The following is a 19,096-nucleotide window of genomic DNA, read 5'->3' on the forward strand; positions in this document are numbered from 1 at the left end:
GCTGAGCAGCCCTGTGGAGAGGGCTACCTACATGGCAAGGAACAGACCTCCCATCAACTACTAGCCTCTACTTTCCACCCATGTGAATGTGCCGAATTCCTGATGAAGCTGACATAATAAATATTTACTGTTGTTTTAAGCCACAAAGTAGTAGAATAATTTGTGATACAGCAGTGGATGACACGATCTGTGATACTACTGTTTGTTAAAATTCCTAGATTCTTTTTTTTTAAATTTTTTTTAACGTTTTATTTATTTTTGAGACGGGGAGAGACAGAGCATGAACAGGGGAGGGTCAGAGAGAGGGAGACACAGAATCGGAAACAGGCTCCAGGCTCTGAGCGGTCAGCACAGAGCCCGACACGGGGCTCGAACTCACGGACCGCGAGATCATGACATGAGCCGAAGTCTGCCGCTTAACCGACTGAGCCACCCAGGCGCCCCCCTAGATTCTTTTTTTAATCTCTTTTTTCCCCTTCAGCATTATTGAGACGTAGTAACATACAATGTTGTGTAAGTTTAAGGTGTACAACATAATAATTTGATATAATATATATTGCAAACTGATTACTACAATAAGGTGAGTAAACACATTCATCACCTCATAGTTACAGGTGTGCGTGTGTGCGTGTGTGTGTGTGTATAATACACATCACATCTTCTTTATCCATTCCTGGTGAGGGACACTTAGGTTGTTTGCATGTCTTGGCTATTGTAGACAATGTTGCAATGAACATGGGGTGCAGATACCTCTTTGAGATAGTGATTTTATTTCCTTCAGATATATGGTGTATAGAAACACAAGCTGAAAATTTCTACATTCCAATGGCATTCTCTTTTTCGTGGGGCATCAGTGCCTGCTACTGAAACAGAGTACGCAGGAATCATTCTTTTTTTTTTTTTTTTTTTTTTAATTTTTGAGAGAGAGAGAGAGACAGACAGAGCATGAGGCAGGGAGGGGCAGAGAGAGGGACACAGAATCGGAAGCAGGTGCCAGGCTCTGAGCTGTCAGCACAGAGCCCCGCGCGGGGCTTGAACTCACGGACCGTGAGATCATGCATGACCTGAGCTGAAGTTGGACGCCCAATCAGCTGAACCACCCAGGTGCCCCACAAGGAATCATTCCATTCATCTCCAAGTCACAGGAAGTTGTATCAATCCTGTAGCTAAAAGGACGTGGGGGGGAATCATTTGGTAATGGCAATTTTGAAGAGTAAGTCTGAACAATGTAAGCTGATTCTGACATCTTCTTAAAATCTTTAAGCAGGGAGGGAGACTCTGGAAGGAAAAAAAAGAATAATGTTTTTCTTGATACTATTGTAACCACAAACATTTTGAAACATTAGTTGGAAGTTTATTGAGCAACTTTCAAGAGAATACAAATGGGACACGTACATTTCTTCAATAGGATGACACACATCAATATGGGAAAAGAGAATATCTGGAATTCGGTAGAGCCAGTAAGTGTTGTAATAATAATAATAATAATAATAATAATAATATCAAGTTAATGTGGAGTCCATGTATATCTTAAACCAGTTTATCTGTTCCCTTCTCTCATTTATTTCCTACAGAGATTGTCTTGCTCTTCTCGCATTTTCTTTTTTGTTTGTTTTAAGTTTACTTATTTATTTTGAGACAGAGAGAGGGGCGCCTGGGTGGCGCAGTCGGTTAAGCGTCCGACTTCAGCCAGGTCACGATCTCGCGGTCCGTGAGTTCGAGCCCCGCGTCGGGCTCTGGGCTGATGGCTCAGAGCCTGGAGCCTGTTTCCGATTCTGTGTCTCCCTCTCTCTCTGCCCCTCGCCCGTTCATGCTCTGTCTCTCTCTGTCCCAAAAATGAGTAAACGTTGAAAAAAAATTAAAAAAAAAAAAAAAAGAGACAGAGAGAGAGAGAGAGAGAGAGGGGAAGGGGCAGAAAGAGAGGAAGAGAGAGAATCCCAAGCAGGCTACACGCTGTCAGCCCAGAGCCGGATGAGGGGCTCAGTCTCACCAACCGTGAGGTCATGACCTGAGCCAAAAGCCAAAATCAGGAGTCTGACTGAACCCTTCAGATGCCCCATTCTCACACTTTCTTAAGGTACGTCAAGAAGTTAAATAAATTTCAATACAAATGACAAAGAGATGGTGAAGAAAAGACATATCAATTTATCAGAAAAGAAGTTTGAAGAAGGATGTTTCTTTTGGTATCATAATCTTTGTCCCTTAATGTGACCGACTAGAGGGGCTCCTGGCTGGCTCAGTTGGAGGATCATGCAAGTGTTGATCTCAGGGTCATAGGTTCGAGCCCTGTGTTGGGTGTAGAGATTACTTAAGTAAACAAAACCTAATAAAATAAAATAAAATAAAATAAAATAAAATAAAATAAAATAAAATAAAATAAAATAACTTACTAGAATTATGCAGTGCAGTTCCAGTGCATACAGCTTCATCCATACAACAGGGTATCTGGGCCAGTGATCTTCTTCCCCAGGTGGGTAGTTGACAAAATTCCTCCAGCAGTGATCATACTCTAAGGAGACACAAATCTTGGTTCATTCAGCTAACAGAGCAGAAAGTTACTTTAAAGAGAGCCCAGCTTATAGATACACGTTATATAAAAACCCGTCAGCCTATTTGCTGTTGGAGATGGACTAACCATCCCCCTGAATCCCTAAAAAGAACATAGTTTATTCCAAGATGGCTGACGGGTCACCATGGCAGGTGCAGGCATGGAGAAGAGAGCCCTCTTTTTCATATTTTCCTTGCTGTGAATATCAGACCTGGTTCTTTCTCATGTTATTTTGGACTTTCGCTTCTTCTTCTTCTTTTTTTTTTTAAACATTTATTCATTTTTGAGAGATAGAAAGAGACAGAGCGGCAGTGGGGGAAGGGCAGAGATAAGAGAGAAACACAGAATCCAAGCTGTCAGGACAGAGTCTGATGCAGGGCTTGAACCCACGAACTGCCAGATCGTGACCTGAGCCAAAGTTGGACACTTAACTGAGCTAGCCAGGCACTCTTTAAAGTTTATTTATTTATTTAGGAGAGAGACAGAGAGAGAGAGGGAGGGAGAGAGCACAGTGGGGGAGGGACAGAGAGAGAGAGAGAGACAGAGACAGAGGATCTGAAGCAGGTTCTGTGCTGACAGCAGAGAGCCCGATGCCGGGCTCGAACTCACGAACTGCTTGAGCCCAAGTCAGACACTTAACGGACTGAGCCACCCAGGCGCCCCCAGACTTTCACTTCAGAGACTTCCGAAGTGGGATAGTCACTCTTCTGGCCTAGAAACGTGCTACCAGCACAGTCTCGCATCAACACTTAAGGTCCTCTGTTTGTTGTTTTTACCTGGGACTCTCATAATCTGGACGGTCACACCACTGTTGACGAGGTCCCTGAGTCCTTGCCGGTTTTGTTGATCCAGGTGCCAGAAGAGCCGAGATACATAAATAACCAGAGTCACGCTAGGGTGTTGGCTCAAAAATCCTCTGATAGCCTTGGAGCATTCCCAACAGGGACTCCAGGACAGGAACCAGGTGATGGAACAGCTGACGGAGGGGCAAAAATGCCTCTCTGAAGTAAATTTTTCTATAAAATTGAGCTCAACGTGGTTGGTGGTGTTTCTGCCCGAGTTTCGCCAGACCCTACGGCTTGTGCCCCACTTAATTTCATAGAGCAGACAGGCCTCTTTGCGGAGTTCTCTGGGGTCAAAGAAGACTTCGAACTCCCGGGGTTCAATTCTTCTCCTGAAACACAAAAAGCGCCCCCATGCTATCAGGCAGTCTTTAGAGGGACCCTAGGAATGATTTCATGTTCCCCTCTCCTATCACACAGATCTCAAACATGACATCTCAGGACATTTTCTTTTCTAATCTGTCTCCCAAAGTTATCTAGGTGGGCCCGTCTGAATCATCAGAGTTTCTCTCACAAGCATAGTGAAGAGAGTTTTCCCACCTCACGTCATGGAGTTACCACTCTCTCTATACCGTTGCTTGGTAGTTTTGAATTCAGGCATAAATATGTAGAGACGCCACGTTCCAATCCCTACACCTCAACGTTCCTCAGTGGACTCTAAATTTTAGGTAGGAGCCTCAAACTGCCAACAAGATTCTATTGCCAAGTCTGAAGAGAGAAGAAGCCTCAGGATTCCTCGGCATGAAATTCTGCATACTAATTCCTCATAAGAAAAAAATTCAAATTGCTCCCAGTGGCATCTTTATTTATTTATTTTTTAAAGATTTTTGTCTTTAACAGTCTCTACACCCAGTGTGGGGCTCAGACTTACCACACCAAGACCAAGAGTCACATGCTCCACTGACGGAGCCAGCCAGGCGCCCCTCCCAATGACATCTGTAGATTTAATACTTTCCATGTCTCAGAGCTGTAACTCAGGGGAAACTCAAGATCGTGATGAGTACTCTTCTTTGCCATATGGTTGAGTCATCAGCTTATTACATCCCAACATTTCCACTCATCCCTAAAGTATTACATTTATTGACCACGTAGATCAGTCCTCCCACCCATTGTGAGATAATTTATTCCCTGACAAAAGCCCCCCTGTTATAACGCTACGTCTGAAAAATGGGAACATAGTATAAAATAAAAAGATGAACTCAAAGTGACAAATGAGTTCTCTGGACCTTTCGCTAATGGCTATCAAGTCATGTGATTTAAACAGAGAAGTATGAAGATAAAACAGTAACAGAACAAAGCTGGAAGGTAATTTATTTAAACAGAAACCAAAAGACATACAAACAAAGATATAGGAAGCAATAATCATAGGGCGCCTGGGTGGCTCAGTCAGCTGAGCATCCAACTCGTGGGCCCACAGCAGGCTCCGCATCGAGCCTGCTTGGGATTCTCTCTGTCTGCCCCCAGCCCCTAGCTCATGTGTGTGCTCTCTCTCTCTCAAAATAAAAAAATAAACTTTTAAAAAAGCAATAGTTATAGAGAATGAAGTTAGAAAAGGCAAAAGGTGGGACGCTTGGGTGGTTCAGTCGGTTGAGCGTCCGACTTCGGCTCAGGTCATGATCTCGTGGTTTGTGGGTTCGTTCGAGCCCCACATCGGGCTCTGTGCTGACAGCTCAGAGCCTGGAGCCTGCTTCGGATTCTGTGTCTCCTTCTCTCTCTCTGCCCCTCCCTTGCTTGTGCTCTGTCTCTGTCTCTCTCTCTCTCTCTCTCTCTCTCTCAAAAATAAATAAATAAATGTAAAAAATAAAATTAAAAAAAAAAAGAAAAAAAAAGGCAAAAGGAAAGAGTGGGAACATGATACAACAAGAAAGGAAAAATATGGAAAGCTATAGTCCTACAGCTCTTAAATCCACCTTTTCTTGCTCAATTAAATGCTCACTATGGTAGTATTCTTTTCTTTTTTTTTTTTTTAAATGTTTATTTATTTTGGAGAGAGGCAGAGAGAGAGCAGAGGAAAGGCAGAGAGAAGAGACACAGAATCCAAAGCAGGCTCCAGGCTCTGAGCTGTCAGCCCAGAGCCTGATGCGGGGCTTGAACTCGCCAACTGTGAGATCATTACCTGATCTGCACTCGGATGCTTAACCAACTGAGCCACCCAGGTGCTCCTATGATAATATCAGTCTTACCTCAAGGTGGCATCTCCAGCGGAAGACCCTGTTGACCAAGAGACGATTATGTCAAATAACACCCCCACACATATTTAGCTCAGAAAAATACTCGGTTTTTCTAAACCTGCAAACCATATCAGAAAATGGGGTTAAGGGGCGCCTGGGTGGCTCAGTCGGTTGAGCGTCCAACTTCAGCTCAGGTCACAATCTCACGGTTCGTGAGTTCGAGCCCCGCGTCAGGCTCTGGGCTGATGGCTCGGAGCCTGGAGCCTGCCGATTCTGTGTCTCCCTCTCTGTCTGCCCCTCCCCCATTCATGCTCTGTCTCTCTCTGTCCCAAAAATGAATAAACATTAAAAAAAAAAAATTAAAAAAAAAAAAAAGAAAATGGGGTTAAAAGAGTCTCTCCTATATTAATTGGATTGGACCCTCAAGAAAAGCCACATTTTTAAGGGCTCTGCCAAAAATCTATTTGCCCAATCCCAAACCAGAAAATCCTCCTTCAGGCTCCAGCAAGAATGATCAAGGGCAATGAGACAGTCATTCCTCAGAGGTTCTTATGTGTAATTTCTACCTGCTTCCACAGCACCTTGTATGTCCTTCGTCACAACAATCATCATGTTACATATATATATATATATATATATATATATATATATATATATATATATTTTTTTTTTTTTATGGAGCTATCTTTCTTATATTTTATTTATTTTTTAATTTACATCCAAGTTAGTTAACATAGAGTGCCACAATGAGTTCAGGAGTAGATTCCAGTGATTCATCCCCTAGCTATGACACCCAGTTACACCTAGGTATCACTAGGTATAAGGTAGGTATAAGTTATATCTAGGTATAAGCACCCAGTGCTTATCCCAAGTGACTTCCTTAATACCCCTTACCCATTTAGCCCACCCCCCTCCCACAACCCCTCCAGCAACCCTCAGTTTGTTCTCTATATTTAAGAGTCTCTTATGTTTTGTCCCCCTCCCTGTTTTTATATTATTTTTGCTTCCCTTCCCTTATGTTCATCTGGTTTGTCTCTTAAAGTCCTCATATGAGTGAAGTCATATGATTTTTGTCTTTCTCTGACTGACTAATTTCACTTAGCATAATACCCTCCAGTTCCATCCACGTAGTTGTGAATGGCAAGATTTCATTCTTTTTGATTGCCAGGTAATACTCCATTGTATATATTTACCATACCTTCTTTATCCATTCATCCATCAATGGACATTTGGGCTCTTTCCATACATTGGCTATTGTCGATCGTGCTGCTATAAACATGGGGGTGCATGTGCCCCTTCAAAACAGCACCCCTGTATCCCTTGGATAAATCCCTAGTAGTGCAATTGCTGGGTCGTAGGGTAGTTCTATTTTGAATGTTTTGAGGAACCTCCATACTGTTTTCCAGAGTGGCTGCACCAGTTTGCATTCCCATATCATGCTATATTTTGATTGGTATTTACACGACCATAATAACAATGAATTATAAATTATGTGAGATACGGATTATGAATATCTTGTTCTAGACTCTATCATCACACTGCCTGAAACGTGTTGGCAGTAGATATTTATTGAACAAATGACTGAACGAGTCTCACTACTATCAATTATGGGATACCTAAATATATACACAGAGGAACGAAGAGACAGAGAGAGAACAATATTATGCGGAGAGAGTGGCTCTCTCATACGTTGTTGGTGGGAACATAAACTGGCACAGCCACTCCAGGAAACAGGCAGTTTCTTAGTCATTATTATTATTTTATTTTTATTTTTAAAGTTTACTTATTTATTTTGAGAGAGGATAGGGGCAGAGAGAGATCCCAAGCAGGGTCCATGCTCAGTGAGGAGCCTAATGCAGGGCTCAACCTCACAAATGAGAGATCATGACCTGCGCTGAAATCAAGAGTTGGTTGCTCAACTGACACCCAGGTGTCCCAGAAGTTTCTTAATTGAAAACAATAACCGGGCGTCTGGGTGGCTCAGTCGGTTAAGCGGCCGACTTCGGCTCAGGTCATGATCTCGCGGTCCGTGAGTTCGAGCCCCGCATCGGGCTCTGTGCTGACAGCTCAGAGCCTGGAGCCTGTTTCGGATTCTGTGTCTCCCTCTCTCTGACCCTCCCCTGTTCATGCTCTGTCTCTCCCTGTCTCAAAAATAAATAAAACGTTAAAAAATTTTTTTTAAATAAAAAAAAAAGAAAACAACAACCTTAATTCTTTTTCTGTATTAAAAACCTGGGTAGCTCCGTTGGTCCATCCTCTGACTCCTGATTTCAGTTGAGGTAATGATCTCAGGGTTGTGGGAGTCTGCTTCAGACTCCACGTTGAGTGGGGAGCTGGCTTGGGATTCTCTCTTTTCCCCTCTCTCTCAGCCCCTCCCCCACGCTCTCTCTCTAAAATAAAAAAAAGAGGGGCGCCTGGGTGGCTCAGTTGGTTAAGCGGCCGACTTCGGCTCAGGTCATGATCTTGCGGTCCGAGAGTTCGAGCCCCGCGTCGGGCTCTGTGCTGACAGCTCAAAGCCTGGAGCCTGTTTCTGATTCTGTGTCTCCCTCTCTCTGACCCTCCCCCGTTCATGCTCTGTCTCCTGCTCTGTCTCTCTCTGTCTCAAAAATAAATAAACGTTAAAAAAAATAAAATAAAATAAAGATTAATTAAAAATTTAAAAAAAAAGTAAAAGCAACAACAATAATTGAAAATGCAACTGCCATATAACCCAGCAACTGCATCCTGGGCATTTATCTCAGAGACACGAAAATGTAGGCTCCCACGAAGGCTGTATGCAAATGTTTCTATCGCTTTGATTTGTAATATCTAAAGACTGGCATCAACCTAGACGTCCAGATGTTAAACAATCCGTGGTAAATGGAATGGAATTTAGCAATAAAAAGGAACAAACTATTGATACATGTAATAACTTGGATGAATCTCCAAGGAATTATGCTGGGGGAGGCGGGAGCAATTTCAAAAAGTTGCATTCTGCATGATTCCATTTGTCTAACATTTTGAGTGGCAAAATTTTAGAAGTGAGGACAGATCAGTGGTTCTCAAGAATTAAGAACAGGGGTGGGGCAGGAGGAAGGAGGGTTCGGTTATAAAAGGGCAATAAAATATCTCTGTACTGTTGGAATGATCATGGTGGTGAAAACACAGACCTCTGCAGGTGACAAAATTGCCTACGACTAAATACACACAGAGGCGCCTGGGTGGCTCAGTCGGTTAAGCAGCCGACTTGATTGCAGCTCAGGTCATGATCTCACAGTTTGTGAGTTCGAGCCCCACGTCAGGCTCTGTGCGAACAGCTCAGAGCCTGGAACCTGCTTTGGATTCTGTGTCTCCCTCTCTCTGCGCAACCCCCTCCCCCCCCAACTCCTGCTCATGCTCTGTCTCCCTCTCTCTCTCTCTCTAAAATAAATAAACATTTTTTAAAAATTCAAAACAAAGAAATAAACATTAAAAAAAAGAAAGAAAAAACTAAATACACATAAATGACTACAAGTGCAACTGGAGAAATCTGAATAAAATAGGTGGATTGTGTCAATGTTAGTATTCTGGTTGTGATATTATTCTACACTTGATCTTAGCCACAGGCTGAGAAGCCATAGGTTGTGAGATTATTCTATAGTTTTGCAAAACATAACCATTGGGGGGAACTGAGCAAAGTGTATAAGGAACCTCTCTATTATTCTTAAAGCTGCACGTTTTTAAACTTTTAAACTTTGATTATCTCAAAGTATTTAGCAGTATGGAGAGAAGCCAGGGCACCACTGGCTTAATATAGACGTACTTTTGGGGTGCCTGGCTGGCTGAGTAGGTAAAGCATGCGCCTTTTTTTTTTTTTAATTCTTGTTTATTTTTGAGAGAGAGAGAGACAGATACAGAAACAGAGCAGGGGAGGGCAGAGAGTCAAAAGAAACAGCTAAGAGGGGCATCTGGGCGGCTCAGTCAGTTAAGCGTCCGACTTCGGCTCAGGTCGTGATCTCACAATTCGTGGGTTCGAGCCCCGTTGTAGGGCTCTGTGCTGACAGCTCAGAGCCTGGAGCCCGCTTCGGATTCTGTGTCTCCCTCTCTCTCTCTCTCTCTCTCTCTCTCTGCCCCACCCCCCTGCTCATACTCTGTCTTTTCCTGTCTCAAAAATAAACATTAAAAAAAAAGACTTTCTTTTTTTTAACTTCATGTACTTATTTTTTAAATTAATTTTTGACAGAGAGAGAGAGAGAGAGAGAGAGAGAGAATGAATGGGGGAGGGGCAGAGAGAGAAGGAGAGAGAGAATCCTAAACAGGCTCCTTACTGTCAGTGCAGAGCCCGACGTGGAGCTCAATGGCATGAACTGCGAAATCTGAGCCTGAGCCCAAATCAAGAGTCAGACACCGACTAAGCCACCCGGGCGGCCCCACTGCTATTTTTTAAACTGTTATTTAACAGTTGTATTTTTCACTGAACTTTTTATTACGGTGAAACAAGCATCGATTTGGTGTCATTTGATCAAAATCATTTGTGGATGTGAATAGTTAGTATTAAGAATAATAATAAATCCCGTTTAAGAGTCGTATGAATATATTAATACACAGGAAAGTTGAAAAACGCTCAAGGACACAAGCACAGGCAGGACACGCACACACACACACACACACACACACACACACACACACACACACAGAATATCTGCCTTTTCATGAATATAGAGCTTGCCAGGCCCCCCGGTCCGTTTTACCTTTGTCAGAAGCCATGGTGCTCTGTCACTGGACTTCTCCCCCCGGAACCGTATATTGTGCTGATCACTCTTACCAACAACACGCCTGGACATCATAGGTGTGGCCGCTGATACCTGGCTGGGGCAGAGGATGACTCAGTCCTGAGTCTCCGGCAATTGCCGGGTATCTCGACCGTACAAACAGTGAGCAGATTAAGAGGGAAGGAGGTGTGGGGAATTCACATCAATGTGTTGATAAGAAAGCTTAGGATTCTGTAGAGTAAATCACCGGGGATATCCGCATTTCCAAGTTCTTCCCCGGAAACCTCTGAATTTAGGAACGTTTCCCTCTTTTAAAAATGAAGGGTCAGGCAAGACTGATCAATCATTCCTCATCAGAGAGCGCGAAGGAAGAACAAAGGGAAGAGAGAACCGACGGGTTTGTAGAATCTGAAGGCTTTCAACGTTACCTGGTGCAGACGCTGAGGATTACTTACTTACTTCTTTACTTGAGCGACCATTTGCTTATATCTTTAGCGATTATTTACTTATTTCTAACTTCCTCTTATTTTGTTCTTTGCCCCCAATCTTGTTGGAATGGGGAGGGGCACCGAGAGATGCAAAATCAGGAGGACTTTGGCCTCTGAGTTGGGTAATTAGTGCGTCTAATTACGTCTTTGGTGATCCCTCTTCCGTTTTGAAGCTAAGGTTAAGTGTATGGCCAGGTCCACTCCTGCTTTCTCATCCTTCTTGAGGAAGTGAATACTGTGCTCCAGACTGCCGTTGCCTCCTGTTGCCTGAACCCTGGCTTATGCATCTCTGAGGCTCAGCACACACTCCCAGAATTGAGGGCATTTTCAAGACCCAGGGCTCCCTCCCTCTAGGGTCTCATAACTAGAGCTTCTGAACTCTGAATCTCAAGGACCATCCACCCCTATTATACCTAAGCCCCTACATATAAGATCTTCCTTAATTATGAAAGTCAAAGTAGAGCCTCCACAAGACAAAGCAGTTGTTTGAGTGGCGGTTAAAGAGTTATGAAGAAGAGGGGCACCTGGGTGGTTCAGTCGGTTGAGCGTCTGACTCCAGCTCAGGGCACGATCTTGTGGATTGTGAGTTCAAGCCCCCCTGTCAGGCTCTGTGCTGACAGCTCAGAGCCGAGAGCCTGCTTCGGATTCTGTGTCTCCTTTCCTCAATCACATTCTCTCTCTCTCTCTCTCTCAAAATGAATAAACATTTTAAAAAATCAAAAAAAGAGTTACGAAGAAAGGGCAGAAGTGCCACCTCATAAATGAAGGTCCTTCAGAATCCAAGTGTTTCTTTTTTTTTTTTTTTTTTTTGCTTTTAAGTTCTCTTTCTTGATTTTTTTTTTTTTTTTTTTGAGAGAGAGAGAGAGAGACAGAGCATGAGCAAGGGAAGGGATAGAGAACGAGGGAGAGAGAGAGAATCCCAAGCAGACTCTGTGCTGTCAGTGAACAGCCCAAGGCAGGGCTCAAACTCACGAACCGTGAAATCGACCTGAGCTGAAATCAAGAGTCGGATGCTTAACCAATTGAGCCGCCCAGGCGCCCCAGGAGGCAAGTGTTTAAAAGTTATGTGGGTGCTAAGTAGAATACCAACCCCCCCAGAGATGGCCACATCATAACACCTGGAACCTTATAATATGGTACGTTACAATGGCATAAGGGACTTTGCAGGTGTGGTTAAGTTAAGGATCTTGAGGTGAAAAGATTATCCCATCCTGTGTGGTCTCAATCTAATCAAAAGTACCCTTATGAGAGTGATGCAAAAGAATCAGTCAGAGAAGGGTGCCTGGTGGCTTAGTCAGCTAAGCGTCTATCCAACTCTTGGTTTGGGCTCAGCTCATGATCTCATTGTTAGGGATGGAGCCCCACACTTGGGATCTGCACTGATAGCATGGAGCCTACTTGCGATTCTCTCTCCCTCTCTCTCTGCCTCTCCCCTGCTCACACTTTATCTCTCTCTCAAAATAAATAAATATTAAAAAAAAAAAAAAAAAGACGCCTGAGGCGCCTAGGTGGCTCCGACAGTTAAATGTCCGACTTCGGCTCAGGTCACGATCTCGTGGTTTGTGGGTTTGAGCCCCGCGTCGGGCTCTGTGCTGACAGCTCGGAGCCTGGAGCCCACTTCAAATTCTGTGTCTCCCTCTCTCTCTGACCCTCCCCCACTCACACTCTGTCTCTCTCTCTCTCAAGAATAACTAAACACTTAAAAAAAAAAAAAAGAATCTGGCAGTTGAATTGCTGGATCAAGTAGGTAAGCATATATTTAACTCAAGAAAATGCCAAATGTTTATACCAGTTCACATTCCCACCAAGAGGGTGCGAGAGTTTCAGCCTTTGGGAGTGTCAGCTCTTAAAGTAGCAATCATTTTTGTGGGTATGGTAGTATCTAATTGTGATTTTTACTAGCATTGTCCTGATGTTGACCATCTTTTCACGTGCTCATTAGTTATTTACATATCTTCTTTTCTAAAGTCTGAGCATTTTATCCATTTCTGACGGGTTGTTTGTCTTCTGAGTTATAAGAGTTCTTTATACATTGTGGATACAATTCCTTTGTTATATATGTAAACACACTTGCCTTTTCATTTCGTTAATGGTGTCCCTTCTGAAGAAAAGAAGTTCTCCACTTTAACGAAACACAATTTGTCAATTTTTTTTTTTATGGTTAGTGTTTTGTGGATCGTGTCTGTAAAATTAGTGCCTACTCAAAGGACAGGAAAATAGTTTCAGTTTTTAGCTTTCTGGGTTTTTGAAGATTTTTCTTTTTAAGTATTTTAAAATAACTTAAGAGTAATTTTTAAGTGACTTGAAAGTAAGTTTTAAGTAATCCCCACTCTCAACGTGGGGCTTGAACTCACAACCCCGGGATTGAGAGTTGCACCCTCTACCGCCTGAGCTAGCCAGGTGCCCCACTTTTATATTCGTTCTATAATCTGTTTCTTTCAGTTAATTTTTGCGTATGGTATAATATAAGGGTCATGGTTCCTTTTTGTCCATGTGGATATTATTAGTCAGCTAGAGCTGTCGTAACAAAATACTGCAGACTGGGTTGCTTAAACAACAGAAGTTTCTTTTCTCACAGTTCTGGAGGCTAGGAGTGCAAGATCAAGGTTCCAACCAATTTGGTTTCTGGTGAGAACTCTCTTCCTGGCTTGGAGACACTGCTTTCTTGCTATGTTTTCACGTGACCTTTCCTTGTGTTCGCAAGTTCAGAGGGCTCAGACCGTTAGTAGGTAGCTCTCATAGGTCTCTTCTTATAAGGACGTTGATCCTGTTAGATCAGGACCCCATTTGACTTTAATTACTTCTTTAGAGGCTCCTCTCCACATGGGGAGGATTAAGACTTTAACAGGGGTTAAATGTGGGGGGGACACAAACATTCAGTTCAAAGTAGATTTTCTATATCATCTCCCCCCACATGGATGCTTGGTTTTTAGCACTATTTGTTGAAAGGTCTGTACCTTTCCTACGGAATTACCTTGGCACCTTTACTGAAAAACCAGTCAATCATACAGTGTGGAATCAAATCTCTCCTTCATTCCATTGATCTATATGCCTAATCATTCTGCTTATATCACACTGTTATAATTATTGTAGATTTATAATAAGTCTTAATATTAGTAGTATACATTTTTATTTTCCCAATGTTTCCAAGTTGCTTTGGCTATATAGGGGTGCCTGGGTGGCTCAGTCAGTTACGCTTCTGACTTTGGCTCAGGTCATGATCTCATGGTCCATGAGTTCGATCCCGCATCGGGCTCTGTGCTGACGGCTCAGAGCCTGGAGCCTGCTTCAGATTCTGTGTCTCCCTCTCTCTCTCTCTGCCCCTCCCCTGCTCACCCTCTGTCTCCCTCTCTCTCAAAAATAAGTGAACATTTAAAAAAAATGTAATAAACTAAAATAAATAAATTGCTTTGGCTATATAAATTTAAGTCTGTCAATTTTTACAAACATTCCTCCTGGGATTTGGATTGGTATCGTGTTGAGTTTCTAGATGTACTTGAATAGAACTGAAACATTAAAATATTGGGTATCCAGAGACACCTGGTGGTTCAGTCCGGTAGGCGTCTGACTCTGGATTTTGGCTCAGGCCATGATTTCATGGTTCATGGCTTCAGAGCCCAGCATCGGGCTGAGCATAGAGCCTACTTGAGGTTCTCTCTCTGTCTCTCTCTCTCTGTCTCTCTTTCCCTCTCTGTCTGCCCCTGTCCCCAGCTCATACTCTATCTCTAAAATAAAAAAATTTTTTTTAATTTACAAAAATATTAGGTATTCCAAATCACAAACATGGCTTATTTTTTCGGTTATTTAGGTCTTTAACTCCGCTCAGCAATGTTTTGTAATTGTTAGTAACATTTTGTACAGTTCATGAAATGTATCCCTTAAAAATGTAATGTTTTTCATTGGATGGTAAATGGTATTCGTTTTTCAATTTTATCTTCTAACTCTTCATTGACGGTGTTGTTGAAGGAAATTTCTGGATCACGATGGAGCTGCGGCCGCCCTCTCTGTCATGTCAGCAGACCAAACTCTAGGTACCTTCTGTGTCCCAGTAAATGCTCCTCTTGCCAGAAACACAGCATATCCAGAGCAGCTGATCTCCAAACCCCAAGCCCACTCTGTGCCTTCTCACCCCAAAGTGGACTATGTGGCCCCAGGCAATCAGATGTTTTCTTTTTTTTTTTCCTTGTTCTTTATCCTCTAAAAGCTTCCTGCCTTCTGCCCCATTTTGCAATTCCCCAAAAGGAGACCATTTGCTTCATCAAGGTGTTAAAGTTTGTTTGCATCACTCTATTTTTTTTTTTAATTTTTTTTAACGTTTATTTATTTTTGAGACAGAGAGAGACAGAGCATGAACAGGGGAGGGGCAGAGAGAGAGGGAGACACAGAATCTGAAATGGGCACCAGGCTCTGAGCTGTCAGCACAGAGCCCGACGTGGGGCTCGAACTCACAGACCGTGAGATCATGACCTGAGCCGAAGTCGGACGCTTAACCGACTAAGCCACGCAGGCACCCCTGTTTGCATCACTCTAAACAGTCTTCTTTAATTATTTTTTAAGAGGTTATAGAGGGGCACCTTGGTGGCTTACTCGGTTAAGCGTCGGACTCTTGATTTCGGCTCAGGTGGTGATCTCGAGGTTTGTGGGTTGGAGCCCCACGTTGGTCTCCGTGCTGACAGTGAGGAGCCTGCTTGGGATTCTCTCTCCCTCTCTCTCTGCCCCTCCCACATGCTCTCTGTCTCTCTCAAAATAAATAAACAAACTTAAGAAAAACGCGGGGGGCACCTGGGTGCCTCAGTCGGTTAAGCATCTGACTTCCGCTCAGGTCACGATCTCACGGTTCATGGGTTCGAGCTGGCGTCAGGCTCTGTGCTGACAGCTCAGAGCCCGGAGCCTGCTTCGGATTCTGTCTCCCTCTGCCTCTGCCCCTCCCCTGTTTGTGCTCAGTCTCTCAAAATTAAATAAATGTTTAAACAAATTATTAATAAAAATAAATAAATAAATAACAGTATACGGAAGTAGAATTGATTCATTTGTAGCTTCTAACCTTGTCAGCTTGCTAAATTCACTTACTTCTAATGGTTTTATGGGGCGTCTTTGTAGATTCCTTAGGATTTCCCAGGCACATAATCATGTTATCTACAACTAAACAGTTTTACTCCTTCCTTTCCAACGTTTGTGCCTTTTCATTTCTTCTTACTGCCTTATTGGGATGGCTAAAGATTCTAATAAATGTTCAATAGAGAAGATAAGAATGAATATTCCAAACTTGTTCAAGATCTTTGGAGAAACGCATTCAGTTATTCATTAGTTGTAGGTTTTTTACCGCTGCCCTTTATGGGGCTAAAGAAGTTCCTTTCTAGTTTGTTGAGGATTTTTCCCATAAATGGCCATGAATTTTGCCATATTATTCTTTTGCATCTTTGGGGATGATTATGATTTTTCTCTTTATTCTGTTAATGTCAAACTGCCACCTAATATTGTCTTATATTTTTATAATTGTCTTATATAATTGTTTTATAATTTTAATATTGTCTTATATTGTCTTATATTTTTATAATTTTATTCACATCTGTGGTTTTTATTGCCTTTCCTTTAAACTTGATTTTTTTTTTTGTTTTTTTCTCTTTTTATCCCTTGAACAGTGGGAAGCAAAAAATTTCCCTCTACCCTTTCACATTCTTGGCTGAAACCCCTGTAACAAAAAAAAAAAAAAAAAAACAGATTAACAGGAGGATATGTATGTACATGCAGGAACCCCACAAAGATATGAGACTCAAAGCAGTGACCAAGGCAGGGAACTTTCATACCTATTACGCAAAGAAACAATAAATTTGTGAAGAATTGACAAATTGACGAGACAAAGGAATTTTTTCTGAAATGCCACTGACTCATTACTTTACATATTTTTTAATTTTTAATTTTATTTTAGAGAGAGAGAAAGGGTGAGCAGAGGAGAGGGGCAGAGCAGGGAGGGGGGTAGGGAGAGAGAAAAAGAGAGAGAGGTAATCGTAAGCAGGCTCCACGCCCTCCTGGGGCCCGATCCCGCGACCCTGGGACCATGACCTGAGCCATAATCAAGAGTCAGATGCTCAACTGACTGAGCAATCCAAGTGCCCCTAGACAAAGGGGTTTGAGCTTTAGATAGTGAAATGCTGAAGAGGTAACAAGACTTGTTTCTACAGCCTTCTCAACCCGAAACTGCCTGTCTCTGGTTTCCACCCTCCTGGTACAGCAGGGTACTGTTCACATGGGAGATTTACCTCCTATTTTCAGGGGCACAAAGGAGGGTCAGAGTGTCCTTGTGCCCACCGTTTCTCAAGTACCTTCGACTCACGATAATCAATATGCCCAAGTGGCATATTTGGGGAAGACATTTTCTGAACCCCTATAGAAACATATGCAAGATCTACCGCAGAAATAAATCTATACATCTAAAGTATGGGTAAAATTGATTTTACTCTTTTTTAAATTTTTAATTGGGTTAAAACCCACATAACATAAAATGTTGTATTTGAAGAGGAGGGATAGTAGGTGAGAGCAACACTATCAAACTCTTAGGAAAAAAATGTAGGCGGGGCCCCCGGCTGGCTCAGTTAGAAGAGCATGTGACTCTTGATCCCAGGGTCTAGAGTTCAAGTTGTACATTGGGCATAGGGATTAAGTAAATCAACAAACTTCTAAAAATTTTTAATTTTGGGGACGCCTGGGTGGCTCAGTCAGTTAAGCGGCCAACTTCGGCTCAGGTCACGATCTCACGGTCAGTGAGTTCAAGCCCCGCGTTGGGCTCTGTGCTGACAGCTCAGAGCCTGGAGCCTGCTTCAGATTCTGTGTCTCCCTCTCTCTGACCCTCCCCTGTTCATGCTCTGTCTCTCTCTGTCTCAAAAATAAATAAACGTTAAAATAATTTTTTTTTTCAACGTTTATTTATTTTTGGGACAGAGAGAGACAGAGCATGAACGGGGGAGGGGCAGAGAGAGAAAATAATTTTTAAAAATTCTAAAAATTTTTAATTTTTTTTATGTTTATTTTTGAGAGAGAGAGAGAGACAGAGAGACAGAGTGTGAGCAGGGGAGGGGCAGAGAGAGAGGGAGACAGAATCTGAAGCAGGCTCCAGGCTCTGAGCTGTCAGCACAGAGCCTGATGCGGGGCTCGAACCCACAAACCGTGAGATCGTGACCTGAGCCGAAGTCGGAGGCTTAACCGACTGAGCCACCCAGGCGCCCCTAAACAATTTTTTTTAGAAGTAGGTATGCAAGTTCATGACTTTGGATTAGGCAACAGCTTATTTTAAACACGATACCAAACGCACAAAGAACAACAGCAGAATAGATCAATTGGACTTCATCACATTAAAAGAGGACACTATCAAGAAAGTGAAGAGACAGCTCAGAATGAGAGAAAATATTTGCAGGTTATATATCTAATAAGGATCTAGTATCACAATTATTGCAGTTCAACCATAAAAAAAATCAAATAACCCAATTAAAATGGGTGAAGGAGTTGAAGAGACATTTCTCCAAAGGTAGAGAAATAGCAAATAAGCACACGAGAAGATGTTCAACATCATTAATCATTAGGAAAATCCAAGTCAAAATCACAAGATGCCCCTTCATAACCACTAGGATGGCTTTAATCAAAAAATTTGAGGGGTGCCTGAGTGGCTCAGTCGGTTCAGTGCCCAACTCTTGGTTCAGGCTCAGGTTATGAGATCGAGCCCCGTGTCAGGTTCTGTGCTAAGCATGGAGCTTGCTCAAGAGTCTCTCTCTGTCTCTCTCTGTCTTTCTCCCTCTGCCCCTCTCCCAGCTCACATGTGCTCTCTCTCTCTCTCTCACTCGCTAAAATTAAATCATTAAAATTACAAAAAAATTGACAATAGCAAGGGGTAGTGAGGCTATGGAAAAACTTGAACTCTCATGCGTTGCTGTTAGTAATGTAAAATGGTGGATACGACCACTGTGGAAAACAGCGTGGCAGTCCCTCAAAACATTAAACGTAAAGTAACCATAGGATTTGACACTTCTAAAAGAATTAAAAGCATACGTTCACACAAAAACTTGTATGTGAACATTCATAGCGGTGTTACTCATAATAGCCAAAAGGTACACACAATTCAAATGTCCATCAATGGATGAATGGATAAATAAGTTGTGGTATATCCATACAGTGAAATATTATTCAGCTCTAAAAAGGAAGGACTGACACATGTTACAACACAGATGAAGCTTGAGAACATTGTCCTCAGTGAGAGAACCCAGTCACAAAAGGCCATATATTACATTAGCGGGGCGCCTGGGTGGCTCACTTTGTTAGGTGTCCG

The 19,096-nt window shown here is 42.6% G+C and overlaps 1 protein-coding gene across 1 annotated transcript; it reads right to left on the reverse strand.

Annotated features, from left to right (window-relative positions):
* Window positions 1-969: 969 nt before the first annotated feature.
* On the reverse strand, window positions 970-10,286 carry APOBEC1 (apolipoprotein B mRNA editing enzyme catalytic subunit 1). The gene is made up of 4 exons (XM_086715131.1): window positions 10,271-10,286; window positions 3,325-3,759; window positions 2,391-2,509; window positions 970-1,278 (listed from the first exon to the last, which is right to left on the reverse strand). The coding sequence occupies exons 1-4, from the start codon at window positions 10,284-10,286 to the stop codon at window positions 1,129-1,131; spliced, it is 720 nt and encodes a 239-aa protein (XP_086571257.1). The 3' UTR covers window positions 970-1,128.
* Window positions 10,287-19,096: the final 8,810 nt, after the last annotated feature.

Source organism: Puma concolor, chromosome B4 (assembly GCF_028749965.1).
Source record: "Puma concolor isolate L17-30 chromosome B4, mPumCon1.1.hap2, whole genome shotgun sequence".
Classification (NCBI taxonomy): Eukaryota; Metazoa; Chordata; class Mammalia; order Carnivora; family Felidae; genus Puma; species Puma concolor.

What these genes read in the sequence shown, in the direction of transcription:
- APOBEC1 (XM_086715131.1), bottom strand. An exon ending in CCAGATTATGAGAGTCCCAG is followed by an intron (nt 2,510 to 3,324) that starts GTAAAAACAACA and finishes GTGTCTCCTTAG; the next exon opens with AGTATGATCACTGCTGGAGG. An exon ending in AACTGCACTGCATAATTCTA is followed by an intron (nt 1,279 to 2,390) that starts GTAAGTTATTTT and finishes TTTTCCTTCCAG; the next exon opens with AGTCTCCCTCCCTGCTTAAA.